This window comes from Danio rerio, chromosome 11 (genome assembly GCF_049306965.1).
Source record: "Danio rerio strain Tuebingen ecotype United States chromosome 11, GRCz12tu, whole genome shotgun sequence".
Lineage (NCBI taxonomy): Eukaryota > Metazoa > Chordata > Actinopteri > Cypriniformes > Danionidae > Danio > Danio rerio.
Genome location: NC_133186.1, coordinates 30,186,269 through 30,202,440, shown reverse-complemented (window position 1 = coordinate 30,202,440; position 16,172 = coordinate 30,186,269). Strand labels below are relative to the sequence as shown.

The window sequence follows — 16,172 nt, the reverse complement described above, 5'->3', positions numbered from 1 at the left end:
AAACGCATAGAAAGTCTAAACATTTAAATCTGTGAAGTATACGTTTAAACAGTTAAAGGAGCAAAATGTCTTGAGGTTTGGCTGATGGAATATAAGCGTTGAGTTCCTTAGCCAGCGGCAAGACGTTGACACACTGAGGTGCTGTGTGTTGAACATGTGTTTACGAATAGAGTATACAGTGTTTATAAATAATAAAAAAAAGAACAAGAATAATCTTGACAAAATGTACTTCTGTCTAAAGCTACAATCCCTTAAGCATTGACTGTAACTAGTTGTTTTTTTTAATGGAAAGCTTATAAAGAATATATTTGCTAAATTTGAGGAAGGAGTACTAACCTAAACTATATATTCATCAGATCTTGCCATACAAAGGGTTAAATATCGAAGATCGAAAATCTCTTGTGGGGTTTTCCAGATACATATAAATAAAAGTAACACAATTAAATTAAAACATTACATTTATTCTCAAGAAATTGATAATGATAATAAAGAAATTGTATAGGACTGTTGGGTCACACTTTATTTTGATAGTCCGTTTGTTAAATTTAAGTTACACTGCATATACATGCCAACCTAATGCCTACCAATCTAATTCTTATTAGACTATAAGTAGATTGTTAGGTTGAGGTTAGGGTTGGGGTAAGGGTTAGTGTAAGTTACTTGCAAAGTTACTTATAGTCAGTTAAATGTCTGTTGAATGAGCAGCATCAACAAATGTTAGGCAGACAGTCTACTAATGCTCAAAGGGACCATCAGAATAAAGTATTACTGGCTGTTGTCTTAAGAGTCAGTACTTCCATATCATGCACTTCTTTTACAATATCATAACATTCACCGACAGTTGGAGGATCTTCTTTGAGACATTTCTTTATAATGGTCTTAACCTACAATATTTATGCTAATGCTTTTTTTTAAAAGACCAGGCTTATTGGAAATATATGCCACAGCCTAAATGAATGCGTTGCTCCAGATACATTTTCTTGCACATTTTAGGTTTGTTATTACTGTATATGTGAAATGAGGGACAAGCAAGCCATAAATACATTAGAAAAAGTTTTAATTTAACATGAACAATATCAATAAGTAATATTTCATCAAACACTAGCCATAATGGTGTATTGTGTGTGTTCTCGTGTGGTCCCGATTGAATGTACTTATTTGCCTATCTTTATTATTCCCTTGTGGAACCTCAGGAAACATTTGTTTGTGGATGTGAAGCAGAGGTAGGTACCACATTTTTGCCACTTGGTTTTAGGTCAAGGCTGCCCAAGCTCGGTCCTGGTTGCGCAGTGTCCTGCAGAGTATAACTCTAACCCCAATTAGACACACCAGAACATGCTACTCAAACCAGCTACTCCCAAAAATGGTTATTTTGCCTTCAGAAGAAAGGCCAAACATATATATATATTTGTGGGCCAAAAACTGGTTTGTTGCCTGAGGGTAACATCGTACCATAGAGTGTTAAGTTAAAGCTGTTGACTGAATAAATTACAAAGAAATATTGAGTTCTGAAACTTTTAGATGTTCTAGTACAAGTAAAAGATCGAGGGGATTTGATTCCTCATTTTATGACCCCTTTAGAGCAAAAAGGCAACATACTAAGAAACATAAACCAATAGAAACATACATGAGAGATTTTCTCAAACGGTCCCAGATTTATGATTTCCTGTACATGAGGAAGACAAATCAAACACTTTACTGTGGAAAATTGATGACTCCTCGATTCATGAGGCACTCAGTTTAGCGAGAGATAATGTAAGCACTGTCACAGAAAAGTTAAACTATTGTAAACCTCTGTCCCAAAGGAGTTATTGTCTCACGGATAAAATTTTCTACAGGTATATACAAGAACAGGAGGGGCATATATTTAAAAAGCATTTTTTATAGATGCTTTGATAGTTTATAAAAAATTAAGATTCATTTAAAATAAAATATAGGTCATGACCTGACATAAAACACACACATTTTTAGTGTGTAGCATGTTTATGGACACAAATCATTGCTATCATCGTTTAGGATGTGAAAAGCAGATTTAATATGTGATCTACTGTAACCTCATTCACGAATGATTGTCCCCTTTACGGCTTCGGTTTGACAATGATGAGGACATACGAAAGATAAGAAAAGATCTCCTGCTTTTATAAAATCAGCAATTCATCAACTAGACACACCACAGAGAACATGCAACATATTAGTATCTAACATCATTTAGATTACTTTTAAATCTCATGACGTGCATCGGTGATAGTAAAACTGTGTGTTTTTCCAGACAGAGACCGTGAGACAGACAGACGAGTTTTGAAATGTCTTGTTTTTATAGTTCGGTTAAAGTGTAATGAGTGACACTAAAACGAGTTTATTGTTTATACTGTAGCATAATTTTTTTCTTCTTCTTTAAATTAGTTTATGCATGGAAATATTTCAGATCTTGATGGTTATAATAAAATAAAAATTAAAACAGTAAAAAATGGCAGTCATAATTTAACCGTTAAAATACAGTTTTTTTTTTTTTTTTGGTCATATACTAATCTTAAAGAGGAAAAGTATACTAACCACTGTCCACTTTATTACATACACCTTACTAGTACCGGGTTGGACTCACTTTTGCCTTCAGAACTGCCCTAATCCTTCATGGCATAGATTTAACAAGATACTGGAAGCCAGTCTGAGATGATTTGCGCTTTATGACATGGTGCATTATTCTGCTGGAAGTAGCCATCAGAAGATGGGTACACTGTGGTCATAAAGGGATGGACATGGTCAGGTAGGCTGTGGCATTGGACACACGATGCTCAGTTGGTACTAATAGGCCCAAAGAGTGACAAGAAAAAATATCCCCCACACCACTACACCACCACCAACAGCCTGAACTGTTAATGTAAGACAAGATGGATCCATGCTTTAATGTTGTTGACGTGAAATTTTGAACCTACCATCTGAACGTTGCAGCAGAAATCTGCCCATTCTCTGATCTCTGGCATCAACAAGGCATTTTCGCCCACAGAACTGCCATTCACTGTATATTTTCTCTTTTCAGACCATTCTCTATAAACCCTAGATATGATTGTTTGTGAAAATCCCAGTAGATCAGCAGTTTTTAAAATACTCAGACCAGCCCTTCTGGCACAAACAGCCATACTACATTTAAAGTCACTTAAATCACCTTTCTCCCTGATTCTGATGCTTGGTTTGAACAGCAGCAGATCCTCTTGAGCATGTCTACATGCCTAAATGCATTGAGTTGCTGCCGTGTGATTGACGGATAAGAAATTTCTGTTAGCAAGCAGTTGGACAGGCGTACCTAATAAAGTATATAAAGTACCTAATAAAATATAAGATGCTCAGTGTCATTCACACAACTACTAAGCACCACCATGGTAACGCGCATAAAATTGAAGTAATGCAATAAACATTTTTATCAACTTTAGATGTAACAAAACTCTAATGTTGAGGAGAAACAAAATAAAATGAATTATAGTAATCTCAACAAGAAAGCGTCAAAAGTGAAGTGTCATGCATTATTTACTTAATATATTAAGCAAACTTATTGTTAAACAGGTTACAACTTTTTTACTGTAGCATTTTTACAATTTTTTACTGTCAAAATCAGACTTTTTTTTTACAATGAACACTTTTGGTTAAAAAATGTACCTACAATTTGTCAAAGTGACTTTTTTAGTCATTTGAAGTAATGTTTCATATAAAGCACAGGTGTCAAACTCAGTTCCAAAAGGGCCGCAGCTCTGCACAGTTTAGTTCCAACCCTAATTACCCAAATTGAGTCCTTCAGGCTTGTTTGAAACCTACAGGTAAGTGTGTTGGAGCAGGGTTGGAACTAAATTGTGCAGGGCTTCGTCCCTCCAGGAATTGAGTTTGACACCCCTGATATAAAGGATTAACAACAAAAGTTACTTACAGCTTTTTTTTGTTTTTTGTACAGTAATGACCAAGATCAACCTAGAAATCGTATAATTTGGATTTTTATTGCAATGGGCAATGGATTTATAGAATGTAAATGAAGTAAATGAAATTAAATACAATGGCACAGATCAGAGATGACCAAACTAGGGCCCATCGGTCAAAGTTGACACATGGTTACCATTTATTTGTCGTCTTTTTTTTCTTTTTTCTGTTTTTTTTTTTTTTTGGTATTTTTTCAATTTATTTTTAAATATGAATAAATTAGGACATTAACATGCCAACTTTGATGAAATAGTTTAACTTCAGCCCTCCACCGTTCAATCAAGTGTAATTTTTGGCCCTTCATGGGAAAAAGTTTGCCTAGCATTGATAGAACCAATCTTTTTTTAAACTAAATATAGAAAATACACATACTTTTTTGTGTCACCAATAAACAAACATCTCTTTTTACAAAGATTTATTAGACTTATTCTCTAAAAAAATAAATAGCATTTGCAATCAGTCAATACTAGCATCGTTATTAAATTATGCAGTGATGTGGTTGTAATATTAGTCATAAAAATCTGTCAGATTTACAAACAACGCTTATAAATTAGCATTTTATATGCGCTGTTTCCTTCTTGGAACAAACAGAAAAAGAAAACAATGCAATTACACAGTCTGCTGACACTGAATTGACTGATATATTATCTCTCACGTTTCAAATTACTATGTTAATTCATTTTTCCCTCAGCCATAAAGCGGCTGATTACAGACTGATTGCTATTTATACAAGAGAAAAACGTGAAGGTCCTAAAAACAAATTTAGACTCCATATCAATGTTACACATTAATGTAATGTTGAAACTACGCCAAATACCTCTTGTTACACTATGGTAGGGTTCTGTTAATATATAAAATTATTTTGTGATGAATAAAAATACAGAGCTTGAACTTGGGGATACTATTTTGCTTTGAATTGTTTTAAATTGGTTCTTTAAATAAAATATCAAAATAAGTCAAACCAACTCAACTGGGGCATACACTTAGGCAATTAGCATTTGTATATGCTTGTAACTGTTTTATGTTTGTAACTGTTATCTGGATTTTATTAAATATTTTAGTTTTTATTTTAGTTTTGTGATCATTTTGGCTAATGCTAATTTGGTATTGTGCACGCAAAATGTGCATTTTTATTCAAATCATTCATTTAAATGTATAATAATTTCCTTTTAAAAAATCTATTTTAAAATTAGTATAAAATATTGTATAAAAGAACTATAATATTATACTATAATATACTTAGTATAAAATTATACAGTAAATGTAAAAGGTTTACAAAAGTACAAATCAACAGCAGCATTACTCATTGACTTCTATTGTATTTTGTTTTCAACTATAGAAAGTCAATGTTTATCATTGTAATGAAGTTTACAGCCACCTGGAAGATGGAGGCGGAGAATCGACAAACTTTTAATACGTTTAATGAAGAAAATAAAACAAACAGACATCAGTTCCTCATGGAGACTGCCGTCTAAACCAGGGGTTGCCAAACTTTTCAGCTTGTGACTCCCAAAACAACAATACCAGTGACTCACGAACCCCAAAACCCTCTGAGGTGGTTATAAATACAGAAACCTTGCATGCAATGGTGCACACACACCAATAGACCCAAGTCTATTCTTTGTTTAATTTTTTTAATGTATGCTGTAAATGTGCCAGAAAGTTTAACCTGGTCTTATAAAATCAATCTGCTGCATCTGGCGCTATTGGTTTGCCTTTAATATAATGTAGTTCAGGGGTAGCAATCCAATAGAACTAGTAACTACAAGCTACTATGGTAACTATATACAGTATAGTAAATATATAAAAAAAATAGTAGGCTATGGATAAAATAAGGTAATTCTTATGGTTTAATAAAAATAAATAGATTTTTTATAATCACTAGGTGACCCCCCTTCATTGTCTAAGGACAATGTTTTCATGTCCAATAATGATGTGAAATGACATTGATATTTGGTTGATTTTAGTTTGTGTTGGAAAGTGACCAAAATCCAACGTTGAGCCAACATCTTAAACCAACATCATATTGATGTCAAACACTGACATTTATTCGTCAGGTATGGCAACCAAAATCCAACATTTGATAGAGGTCATAGTTATGACGTCCACATAAGGTCAAGTTGTATAGCATCATTTGATTTCTAATCCTGGTAGCATCATTAGTCATTGATATTTATTTGTTTTTAGGTTGCGTTGGAAAGTAACCAAAATGCAATGTCTTGCTGTAGGCGACAGCGCTACCCACTGCGCCTAAAATATATTTATTTCATGTATTAAAATGTGATGCTTTTATCTCTATTGTTCCATATACATTAAATTATGAATTAAATAATCTGGATATCGAAAGTCAATTACATAACTTCAAGTTAGGCATGAATATAAAACAGTCTAAAAATATCCTCATTCTTTCCTGACATGTGCAGCTTCAGTTTCCAGGTAGCTTTGACTTCCTTATCAATCAGACTCGTACATTAATTGAAGTTCCATGTTTCCTTTTAGGGTGCAAAGATCACGATGACGAGCTGAATTACTGGCCCGTGTTGTTGAGTCACCATCGTGGGCATGTTGTATCCGCTCCCTGTGCCTGATAGCAGATTTCACAAGATCTGTGACTGGGGTGATTTGATTATCTGACTGTAAGACAAATAAATTGGATAGAAAGGGTAAAACGGCAATATGATGAAGTGAAGTTCTCCTAACACGTGGATGTTTTTGTAAAGGGATAGTTCACACAAAACATTTATTCAGCCATCATTTGCTTAATTTCTTCCACAGAAAACAGTAACACTCTCCGCTTTGAACAATGCTTGCTGGGTAGTTTTTTTTTTTGTATTTTTATGTTCTAAAATAATTTGCTTTCCTCAGTACTGCATGTGTGATCCAAAAAGCCCTGCTGGAAAAAAACAATACCGCTTTTTTTTTTTTTTTGAAAGAGCAAATGAAGTAGGCTACTTAGTATTTTTCACAGCATCTATTTGAGGGATTTTATTTATTTATTTATTTACTCTCTCTTTGCTGTCCTGCTTTTACAGTCCATTGCTGTTATCTACATTTGGACCCATTAGATATCATGACAATAAAAGATTAGGGGCAAAGTACATGATTAATTGCACCTCTTTAACACACTTAATTTATACTTAATACCTAATTACTTGGACTGTTTTGTACTTTACTCAACTGAAATGCAATACAAATATAAAAAAATACAATAAATTAATAGGGGATGATACAATAAATTGAGAGGGGTAAAATTACGGGAATTTTCCAGGAGAAATAACAAAACAGGAGATGGGGCTGAAATACAGGAGACTTCCAGGAAAAACAGGACTGTTGGCAGGTATGCCATAGTTGTGTTCAACTCAGACATGTTTGGAAAGAAGTGGAGGTTGAGTAAATTATGACAAAATAGTATTTTTGGGTGAACATTTAACTCAATTAGGTATGTTTTTTAGCTACACATATTTGTATAATATTACATTTTACATACTAGAGGTATGTACATACTTATTGGATGTGTTATATTGTGCTTAAAAAGATGAAAAACTTGAAACGGTGAGCAAAGTTGGGGAGTGTCTCAAAAGTGTAAACCACCACACTGTTAAAATTTCATTTAAGCTCCACGATAGCTTTGAGTTTATTTCATGTATTTATACCAACAGTATAATTCATATTGAAATAATAAGTTGTCTAAATTATTTCACAGCATAATAACTTCAATTTTAAAGAAGCATTTTTCGTTGTATACATTTTTAGTCACGGTTAAAGTAAGACACTCCCTAACTTGTCTTTGTTGCAATCGTTTGTAGCTTCACATCTAGCCTGTGCTTTGCTTTAGGTTAGTTACATGATTTGAGTAAAATACAGCCTGAACTGCAACTGTATTTTGTGATGACACATCTAAGACTAAAAAAAAAGAATGAATGTCCAAGGCTTGTCCATTATGTGGGACACCAGGGATTTATTTAGCATATTGCCAGAAATGGTAAGCTATCATATGACCCCTTTAAAATGAAAATGTGTAAAACTGGAATTTAGGTTTAAAATATGTGTTGGTTCAAACAACACTGCGTTGGTTCAGTAGCCTACATAAGTGTACACACAAAAAATGTTCAGTGTAAGTGTATCATTAAACCAAGTTTATTTTTGTACACCTCTGTAACTATATTCTGTACTATGACTTTGTTTTGGTTGTTTATCAAAGGTGGAATTTGTTCCCAAGCTAATGTACTTGATGTTCCCCTGATGTTACCATTGTCCCAAACGAAGGCCACTTGGCACATTTGCCACAAGAATTGCTCCGTATAGACTGACCTGAAGTAGTATCATGGAGAGAGGTGAGAAAGATTAAATCATATGGATTTATAGGGGCTGGTTTATGGCCTTCATTTGGCCTTCCGTTTTCCAAGAGGTATCCCATTTGTTAGAAAAATTAGAGAAGTTTTACTTCACTAAAAAAATCATTGTAAATCTTCTGCCATTTGACATGCTCTTCCCTTCTGTCTGCGTCATCTACTATAAAATGTATCACCAGGCTTGTGTAACATTCATCAAAATGTTCAGAGTTGCAATAGATGATGCTTGAATAAAAAAGCTTCCATGAGCACCACAAGGAAATAAAACTAAAATGTAAGATGTTCTCCTTGTAAGTGGTGCCTTTTAAAACCTAGTTTTCAGTCCATTATGTTTGATTTAGGTACAAATGATGTGCTCTTATAAATGAAAGCTTTCATTTGACCGATGATGTAAATGTCATTTCTTAAACCCATTGCTCCCCTCTTCACTTTTTGGATAAAGTGAATAAAAGACAAATATTCATGTAAGGCATTAGGGCAATACATTAGTAATGGATTTTGTATGTGTTATTGTAATTATCTTATAACTGTTTGTTCTTCTCTGTTTCTGTAATAATCCAAGCTTATTATTTTCTGTTTGCTTTTTGGGGGGGAATGTATTAGACATTCACTCAAAGACATACATTAGAACGTGTGTGTGTGTGTGTGTGTGTGTGTGTGTGTGTGTGTGTGTGTGTGTATACAGTTGAAGTCAGAATTATTAGCCCCCCTGAATTATTAGTGCCCCTGTTTACTTTTTTTCACCAATTTCTGTTTAATGGAGGGAAGATTGTTCCGACACATTTCTAATCATAATAGTTTTAAAAACATATTTCTAATAACTGATTTATTTTCTCTTTGTCATGATGACAGTAAATAATATTTTACTTGATATTTTTTAAGACACTTCTATAAAGCGCAAAGTGACATTTAAATGCTTAACTAAGTTAATTAGGTTAACTAGGCAGGTTAGGGTAATTAGGCAAGTTATTGTATAACAGTGGTTTGTTCTGTAGATTATTGAAAAACAAAAGAGCTTAAAGGAGCTAATAATTTTGTGACAAAATGTTTTTTAAAAAATTAATAACTGCTTTTATTCTAGCTGAAATAAAACAAGACTTTCTCCAGAAGAAAAAAATATTATCAGACATACTGTGAATATTTAATTTCTCTGTTAAACATCATTTGGGAAATATTTAAAAAAGAAAATAAAAATCAAAAGGGGGCTAATATATATATATATATATATATATATATATATATATATATATATATATATATATATATATATATATATGTATGTATGTATGTATGTATATATATATATATATATATATATATATATATATATATATATATATATATATATATATATATATATACGTTACGTTATATGTTATATATTTCAAAGAAAAAAGAACAAATAAAAAAAGACTATCATACTTTTTACTGCGATAGAAGGCACACATATAAAAATATTTACAAAAAACTCATCATATTCAAAAAGACAAAATTAAAAAATTTAAAGAATATTTATAAGGATGCTGTGCCGCCCCAAAATATTAAGTCTTTATACTTTCCACAGACCTACAGGTTTTATACAGTTTAATAAAAAGTAGTGCTGGGCGTCTACTGTGTATATGTATTATGTATATATAAATACACACATCCATATATTTGACAAAATGATCTAGACTTTATTAGACTTGGACTTTATATATATATATATGCACAAAAGTTTTGTATAGTTTTGTTTTAAAAATGTGTTCATGTTACATTTACATAATAAATATATATAATATACAAATATATCTTATGTCAAAACTTTTTTTTATTTTGGATGCATTTAATCACAATTAATCTTTGCCCAGCACTAATAAAAAGTGATATTATACACTTATTCTTTTATACTTTTTATTTTGCATACATAATGAACACATATTTTGCATACATAATGAATACAAGACTAGACCCATTGTTTCTCATAAATTTTTGCAGAATGATGAATGAAACACTGAATGATTAAACATTAAATTACATAAAAATGTTTTCATTTTCCTTTAGCTTGGTCTCTTTATTAATCTGGGGTCGCCACAGCGGAATGAACCACCAACTTATCCAGCATATGTTTTACGCAGTGGATGCCCTTCCAGCTGCAAACCATCACTGGGAAACATCCATACACTTTCATTCACACACATACACTACAGACAATTTAGTCTACCCAATTCACCTATAGCGCATGTCTTTGGACTGTGAGTGAAACCGGAGCACCTGGAGAAACCCACGCAAACACGGGGAGAACAGCCTGTTACATATACAATTGAAGAATTATAAGCCCCCCTGAATTATTAGCCCCCCTGTTTATTTTTTCCTCCAATTTCTGTTTAACGGAGAAAAGATTTTTTCAGCACATTTCTAAACATAATAGTTTGATAGTAATAAACATAATAGTAATACTCATCTCTTATGATAAATTTATTTTATCTTTGCCATGATGACAGTAAATAATATTTGACTAGATATTTTTCTAGACACTTCTATACAGCTTAAAGTGACATTTAAAGGCTTAACTGGGTTAATTAAGTTAACTAGGCAGGTTAGGGTATTTAGGCAAGTTATTGTATAATGATGGTTTGTTCTGTAGACTAACTATATATAGCTTAAAGGGGCTAATAAGTTTGTCTCTAAATGGTTTAAAAAATTAAAAACTGCTTTTATTCTAGTTGAAATAAAACAAATAAGACTTTCTACAGAAGAAAAAATATCAGACATACTGTGTAAGTTTCCTTGCTCTGTTAAACATTATTTGGGAAATATTTAAAAAAGAAGAAAAAATCTAAGGGGGGCTAATAATTCTGATTTCAACTGTACATAATAAATAAATATAATACATATAAAAAGTGATATTATACACTTAATGTTTTATACTTTTTATTTTGCATACATTAGAATAAGCACATTGATCTCATATTTTTTTGCTGTATGATTAAACTCTGAGGCAACACGGTGGCACAGTGGGTAGCGCCGTCGTCTCACAGCAAGAAGTTCGTTAGTTCGAGCCTCAGCTGGGTTAGTTAACATTTGGAGTTTGCATGGGTTTCCTCCGGGTGCTCCGGTTTCCCCCATAAGTCCAAAGACATGTGGTAGAGTTGAATTGGGTAAACTAAAATTGTCCGTAGTGTATGTATGGGAATAAGTGTGTATAAATGATTCCCAGTGATGGGTTGCAGCTGGAAGGGCATCCACGGCATAAAATATAGACTGAATAAGTTGGTGGTTCTTTCTGCTGTGGCGACCCCAGATTAAAATAGGGACTAAGCTGAAAATAAAATGAATAAATGAATTAAATGATGAAACATTAAATTACAATAACATATTATTTGTAAATCTAAATAAAACTGGTTTTAAAATACATTTTTAAATGTCTGTTTATGCTTGTGCAATATGATTTGTTTTACACATATTAAAAAATAAAAATAAAATCTAATAAATTTTTCTAAAATTAATTTAACGCAGACACCAAAATAACATCTTTATACATTTGATCTACATATTTCTTTTTTTTTTTTATAACATGTTTATTTAAAGTTATCAAAATGAACGTACAATGTGCTTTTACAGACATAATCAACATAAGGCAAGTTTAATAAAAAAATGTGCAATGGGTTATAGAAATTAATTTTAAATCCTTAAAAATAAGAAAATAATTAAATAAATCAATAGGTAGATCAAGGAAAGGGGAAAAAAGAAGAAAAAAGGGGGAAACATCATACCGTCTATAAGTACTAACATTGGTGACTATCTATATATTTTTGAGCACATTTAAATTTCCACTGTCCTGATTTCTTTCTCACAGCTCTTGGTGCATCTGATGCAAAGGTCAAAGCAGTTCCGCTGTAATTAGGGCCATTAAACCATAAAGCAGTTTTAAAACAGAACGCGCCTTCGCAGGGAGGAGAATTTAGAAAAAATTAAGTAAACACCAATCGAAATGATCATTGTCTCGGAGCCCCATGATAAGCGATATCAAAGTGAAGCATGGGAAGCTTCCCCTGAACAAACACAGCGCTGGTTCGGCCTCTTCATGCCCGTCGTCATGATAAGCATGTGATACGTGTGTTGTGTATAAAGCAAGCTGAAGTGTTTGTGTTCACCTTTGAGTGTGTCTGCAGTGCAAACCATCACGTATAATGACAAAGGAAGAGGCTTGGTCGATAAGGAGTCGCAGTGGTGAAATGAAATTAGGCTACGTCATCAAGTGTGGGCGACATTACCATCTCAGATCTAAGCCTTTCTAAAAAAAAAATACCTGCTGATATTTATAATTATACACCAATTATGTAAAAACTAATTTCTTATGTACATATTTGTCTTTCATTTTGTGCTGAACTAAATATTTTTCATTATAATTAATTAATCCTAACGAAGCTTTGAAGAAGATACGTTCTAATTAATGATTAAAGGGGTTATCAGGACCAGACTAGACATCAGTTTGTACATCAAATAGTTTATTATATGAACACAAGCAACTGGACAAAGTGTCTTCATACATTAGACGCATCTAAATAAATAACTGTTAATTATGATTATTGGTTTAATATGAACTTTCATATACTGCTCTTTTGGTCCTCCGTCTTTTGACCTGAATACATGTTGATTTTTATTACATAATTGCGATAAGTATGAAATTATCTTGTGGATGTGCAACAAGGGTATGTTCTGGGTCTGTTTTATTTTTACTTTTCTTACTTTTTTTTTTGCACAAAGGGCTATTGAAAACCTTATGCCAAACTTGTGCAGATGTACAATATTTTTGCATCAGACTGTATAAAAAATACAGTATACACATAATAAACAATAAAAAATAGCTGTTTTAGGGTAAATTCTATTTGTAAAATGTTCAGAGCTGTTCAGTTGCTATTACTTCAGTGATTCTTCAGAAATACGCTGATTTCTTCATTCTAACATTACTTGCTATTTTTGACAAAATGCTTGATCAAATTAATGTTTTGCAGAATAATAGTAATACTTCATGTATAAAAAACCTACATCTAATCTCTGAACATTATTGGCCAATAATTGGGTTATATTGAACATTATTGGCTGATAACTGGGTTGTTTTATAATGTTATTTCCCTATAAGAAAAATGGGTTCATATATTAAAGCTTATTAATACACTTGTCAGGGTTCTGCCACTCTGATCTTGTAAATTCTTGTTTTGGTGGCAGATCTCTGACACTACTCGTGTCTGGTCCTGTTTCTGTGTCTGTGTGCGCGCGCGCCGTCGTGGGTGTACGCAGAGTGTGCGCGCTCCTGCTTGACGCGGCCGCGTGCGCGCTCTGCGTCCCTCAGACGCGTGCGCTCTTGTACTCGTGTTTGTGTTTTCGTCTGTCAGCAGCATGGTGTTTCATTCCCAGCGTCTCAGTCTTGTTGGTTTCGGTTTTGGTCGGCGCTGGGATGAAGCATGCATGCTGCATATGTGAGCGCATGGTGAGTTTTCATTCATCGTGTGCTCGTGTCTTGCGTCTTTTGTCAAAGCACGTGGCTCGGTGTTTACATTGTGGTCACGTGCTTTTGTCGTGTGCTTCAGTGTTGTGCTATGTGAGCGCATGGCTTGTATTGTCTCTCTGTGTCATGCGCTCTCCCGTCTATTGTCTAGTCCCACCCTCCTTGTCAACCTATTATTAGTTAATTGTGTTCACCTGTGTGTCAATTTACTTTTTTGCTTTATAATCCCCCTCATGTTTTCAGTCCTTTGCCAGTTCGTTGTCTACACTCCCCGTGTTCCTGATCCAGTCTTGCCTTGTTCTTGTTGAGCCAAGTTTGTGTGTTTTGTTAATGTTTTCCCCCTCGGGGTAGTTTTGTTTTGCTTTTTATTTTTATTTTATTATTAATAAATACCCATTGTTTCTTTGCACTTGAGTCCTCGCTCCTTTTCCCCTCACCGGACCATGACAGTACGAACTGGCCATAACAGAGGACTCAGCAGAAATATGGGTATCTTCCTTTTCCCATCTCCCAGTTCACGTCCCTCTGCATGCCAGCAGAAGGAACGTTTGGGCAAACTCTTTGGTCTTCATCAAGGGGAATCTTCAGTCAAGGAGTTTGCCTACCAGTTTGTCTACGCAGCAGAGGGGCTTGAGTTTACCACCACAGCACTGAAGGAGGCTTTCAATGCTGGACTCAACAGCCCCCTTCAGGCCTGGGAGATGGGGATGCTGGGGATACTGTCATTCTGGCAGTTTGTGAGCTATTTGTACCACAGCCAGGGAGACGGTGGCCTGCCTCCCCTTGGCCCACCGCCAATCCCGCTCACAGACTGCCAAATCCCCAGTCCTCCGATGACCCACCAACGGAGACGGAGGAGGAAGAACGGGCCCTCCTCACCTGTCACCCATCTAGAGGTGACTGAACTCACTGCAGCCCATCCAGCAACCACCCTGGCGGCAGCAACATCCCTCGAGGTGCCCGAAACAGACACTGCAACACTTTCAGAGGTAGTGGAGTGCCCAGCAGTGTCTGAAGAGGTGGCCAGCTTCCCGCCACCAAAAATAAGGAAGCGTAGGAGGAGAAAAGGCTCCTCCACCATACTGGCTCCAGCCCCTGAGCGCCCTCCAGTGTCGGCTCCAGCCCCTGAGCGCCCTCCAGTGTCGGCTCCAGCCCCTGAGCGCCCTCCAGTGTCGGCTCCAGCCCCTGAGCGCCCTCCAGTGTCGGCTCCAGCCCCTGAGCGCCCTCCAGTGTCGGCTCCAGCCCCTGAGCGCCCTCCAGTGTCGGCTCCAGCCCCTGAGCGCCCTCCAGTGTCGGCTCCAGCCCCTGAGCGCCCTCCAGTGTCGGCTCCAGCCCCTGAGCGCCCTCCAGTGTCGGCTCCAGCCCCTGAGCGCCCTCCAGTGTCGGCTCCAGCCCCTGAGCGCCCTCCAGTGTCGGCTCCAGCCCCTGAGCGCCCTCCAGTGTCGGCTCCAGCCCCTGAGCGCCCTCCAGTGTCGGCTCCAGCCCCTGAGCGCCCTCCAGTGTCGGCTCCAGCCCCTGAGCGCCCTCCAGTGTCGGCTCCAGCCCCTGAGCGCCCTCCAGTGTCGGCTCCAGCCCCTGAGCGCCCTCCAGTGTCGGCTCCAGCCCCTGAGCGCCCTCCAGTGTCGGCTCCAGCCCCTGAGCGCCCTCCAGTGTCGGCTCCAGCCCCTGAGCGCCCTCCAGTGTCGGCTCCAGCCCCTGAGCGCCCTCCAGTGTCGGCTCCAGCCCCTGAGCGCCCTCCAGTGTCGGCTCCAGCCCCTGAGCGCCCTCCAGTGTCGGCTCCAGCCCCTGAGCGCCCTCCAGTGTCGGCTCCAGCCCCAGAGCGCCCTCCAGTGTCGGCTCCAGCCCCAGAGCGCCCTCCAGTGTCGGCTCCAGCCCCAGAGCGCCCTCCAGTGTCGGCTCCAGCCCCAGAGCGCCCTCCAGTGTCGGCTCCAGCCCCAGAGCGCCCTCCAGTGTCGGCTCCAGCCCCAGAGCGCCCTCCAGTGTCGGCTCCAGCCCCAGAGCGCCCTCCAGTGTCGGCTCCAGCCCCAGAGCGCCCTCCAGTGTCGGCTCCAGCCCCAGAGCGCAGCTCAGTGCCGGTCCCAGTCAGGCTCCTTGCCCTGCCGGCGCCATCCAGACGTCTTGCCCTGCCGGCTTCAGCCCGGCTCCTTGCCCTGCCGACGCCACCCAGACGCCTTGCCCAGCCGGCCCCAGCCCGGCTCGCCCTGCCGGCGCCACCCAGACGTCTCGCCCTGCCGGCGCCACCCAGACGTCTCGCCCTGCCGGCGCCACCCAGACGTCTCGCCCTGCCGGCGCCACCCAGACGTCTCGCCCTGCCGGCGCCACCCAGACGTCTCGCCCTGCCGGCGCCACCCAGACGTCTCGCCCTG

At 37.4% G+C, this 16,172-nt stretch overlaps 1 protein-coding gene across 4 annotated transcripts in view; it reads left to right on the top strand.

The window, feature by feature from the left end:
• Nucleotides 1-7,734: 7,734 nt before the first annotated feature.
• The window catches only part of LOC110440101 (guanylin), a 56,243-nt gene continuing 47,805 nt past the window's right edge, over nt 7,735-16,172 (top strand). Inside the window, exons 1-2 of one of the 4 annotated variants that reach the window (XR_012387198.1) lie at nt 7,735-7,945; nt 8,165-8,297. Coding sequence is in view for 1 of the 4 variants with exons in the window: in XM_073916817.1 (XP_073772918.1) it covers nt 8,288-8,297 (10 nt within the window). In the remaining 3 variants the exon portion in view is untranslated. Of the gene's footprint in view, nt 7,946-8,133; nt 8,298-16,172 lie in introns of those variants that run through there. The other 3 variants (XM_073916817.1, XR_012387197.1, XR_012387196.1) reach the window with 3 other exon arrangements.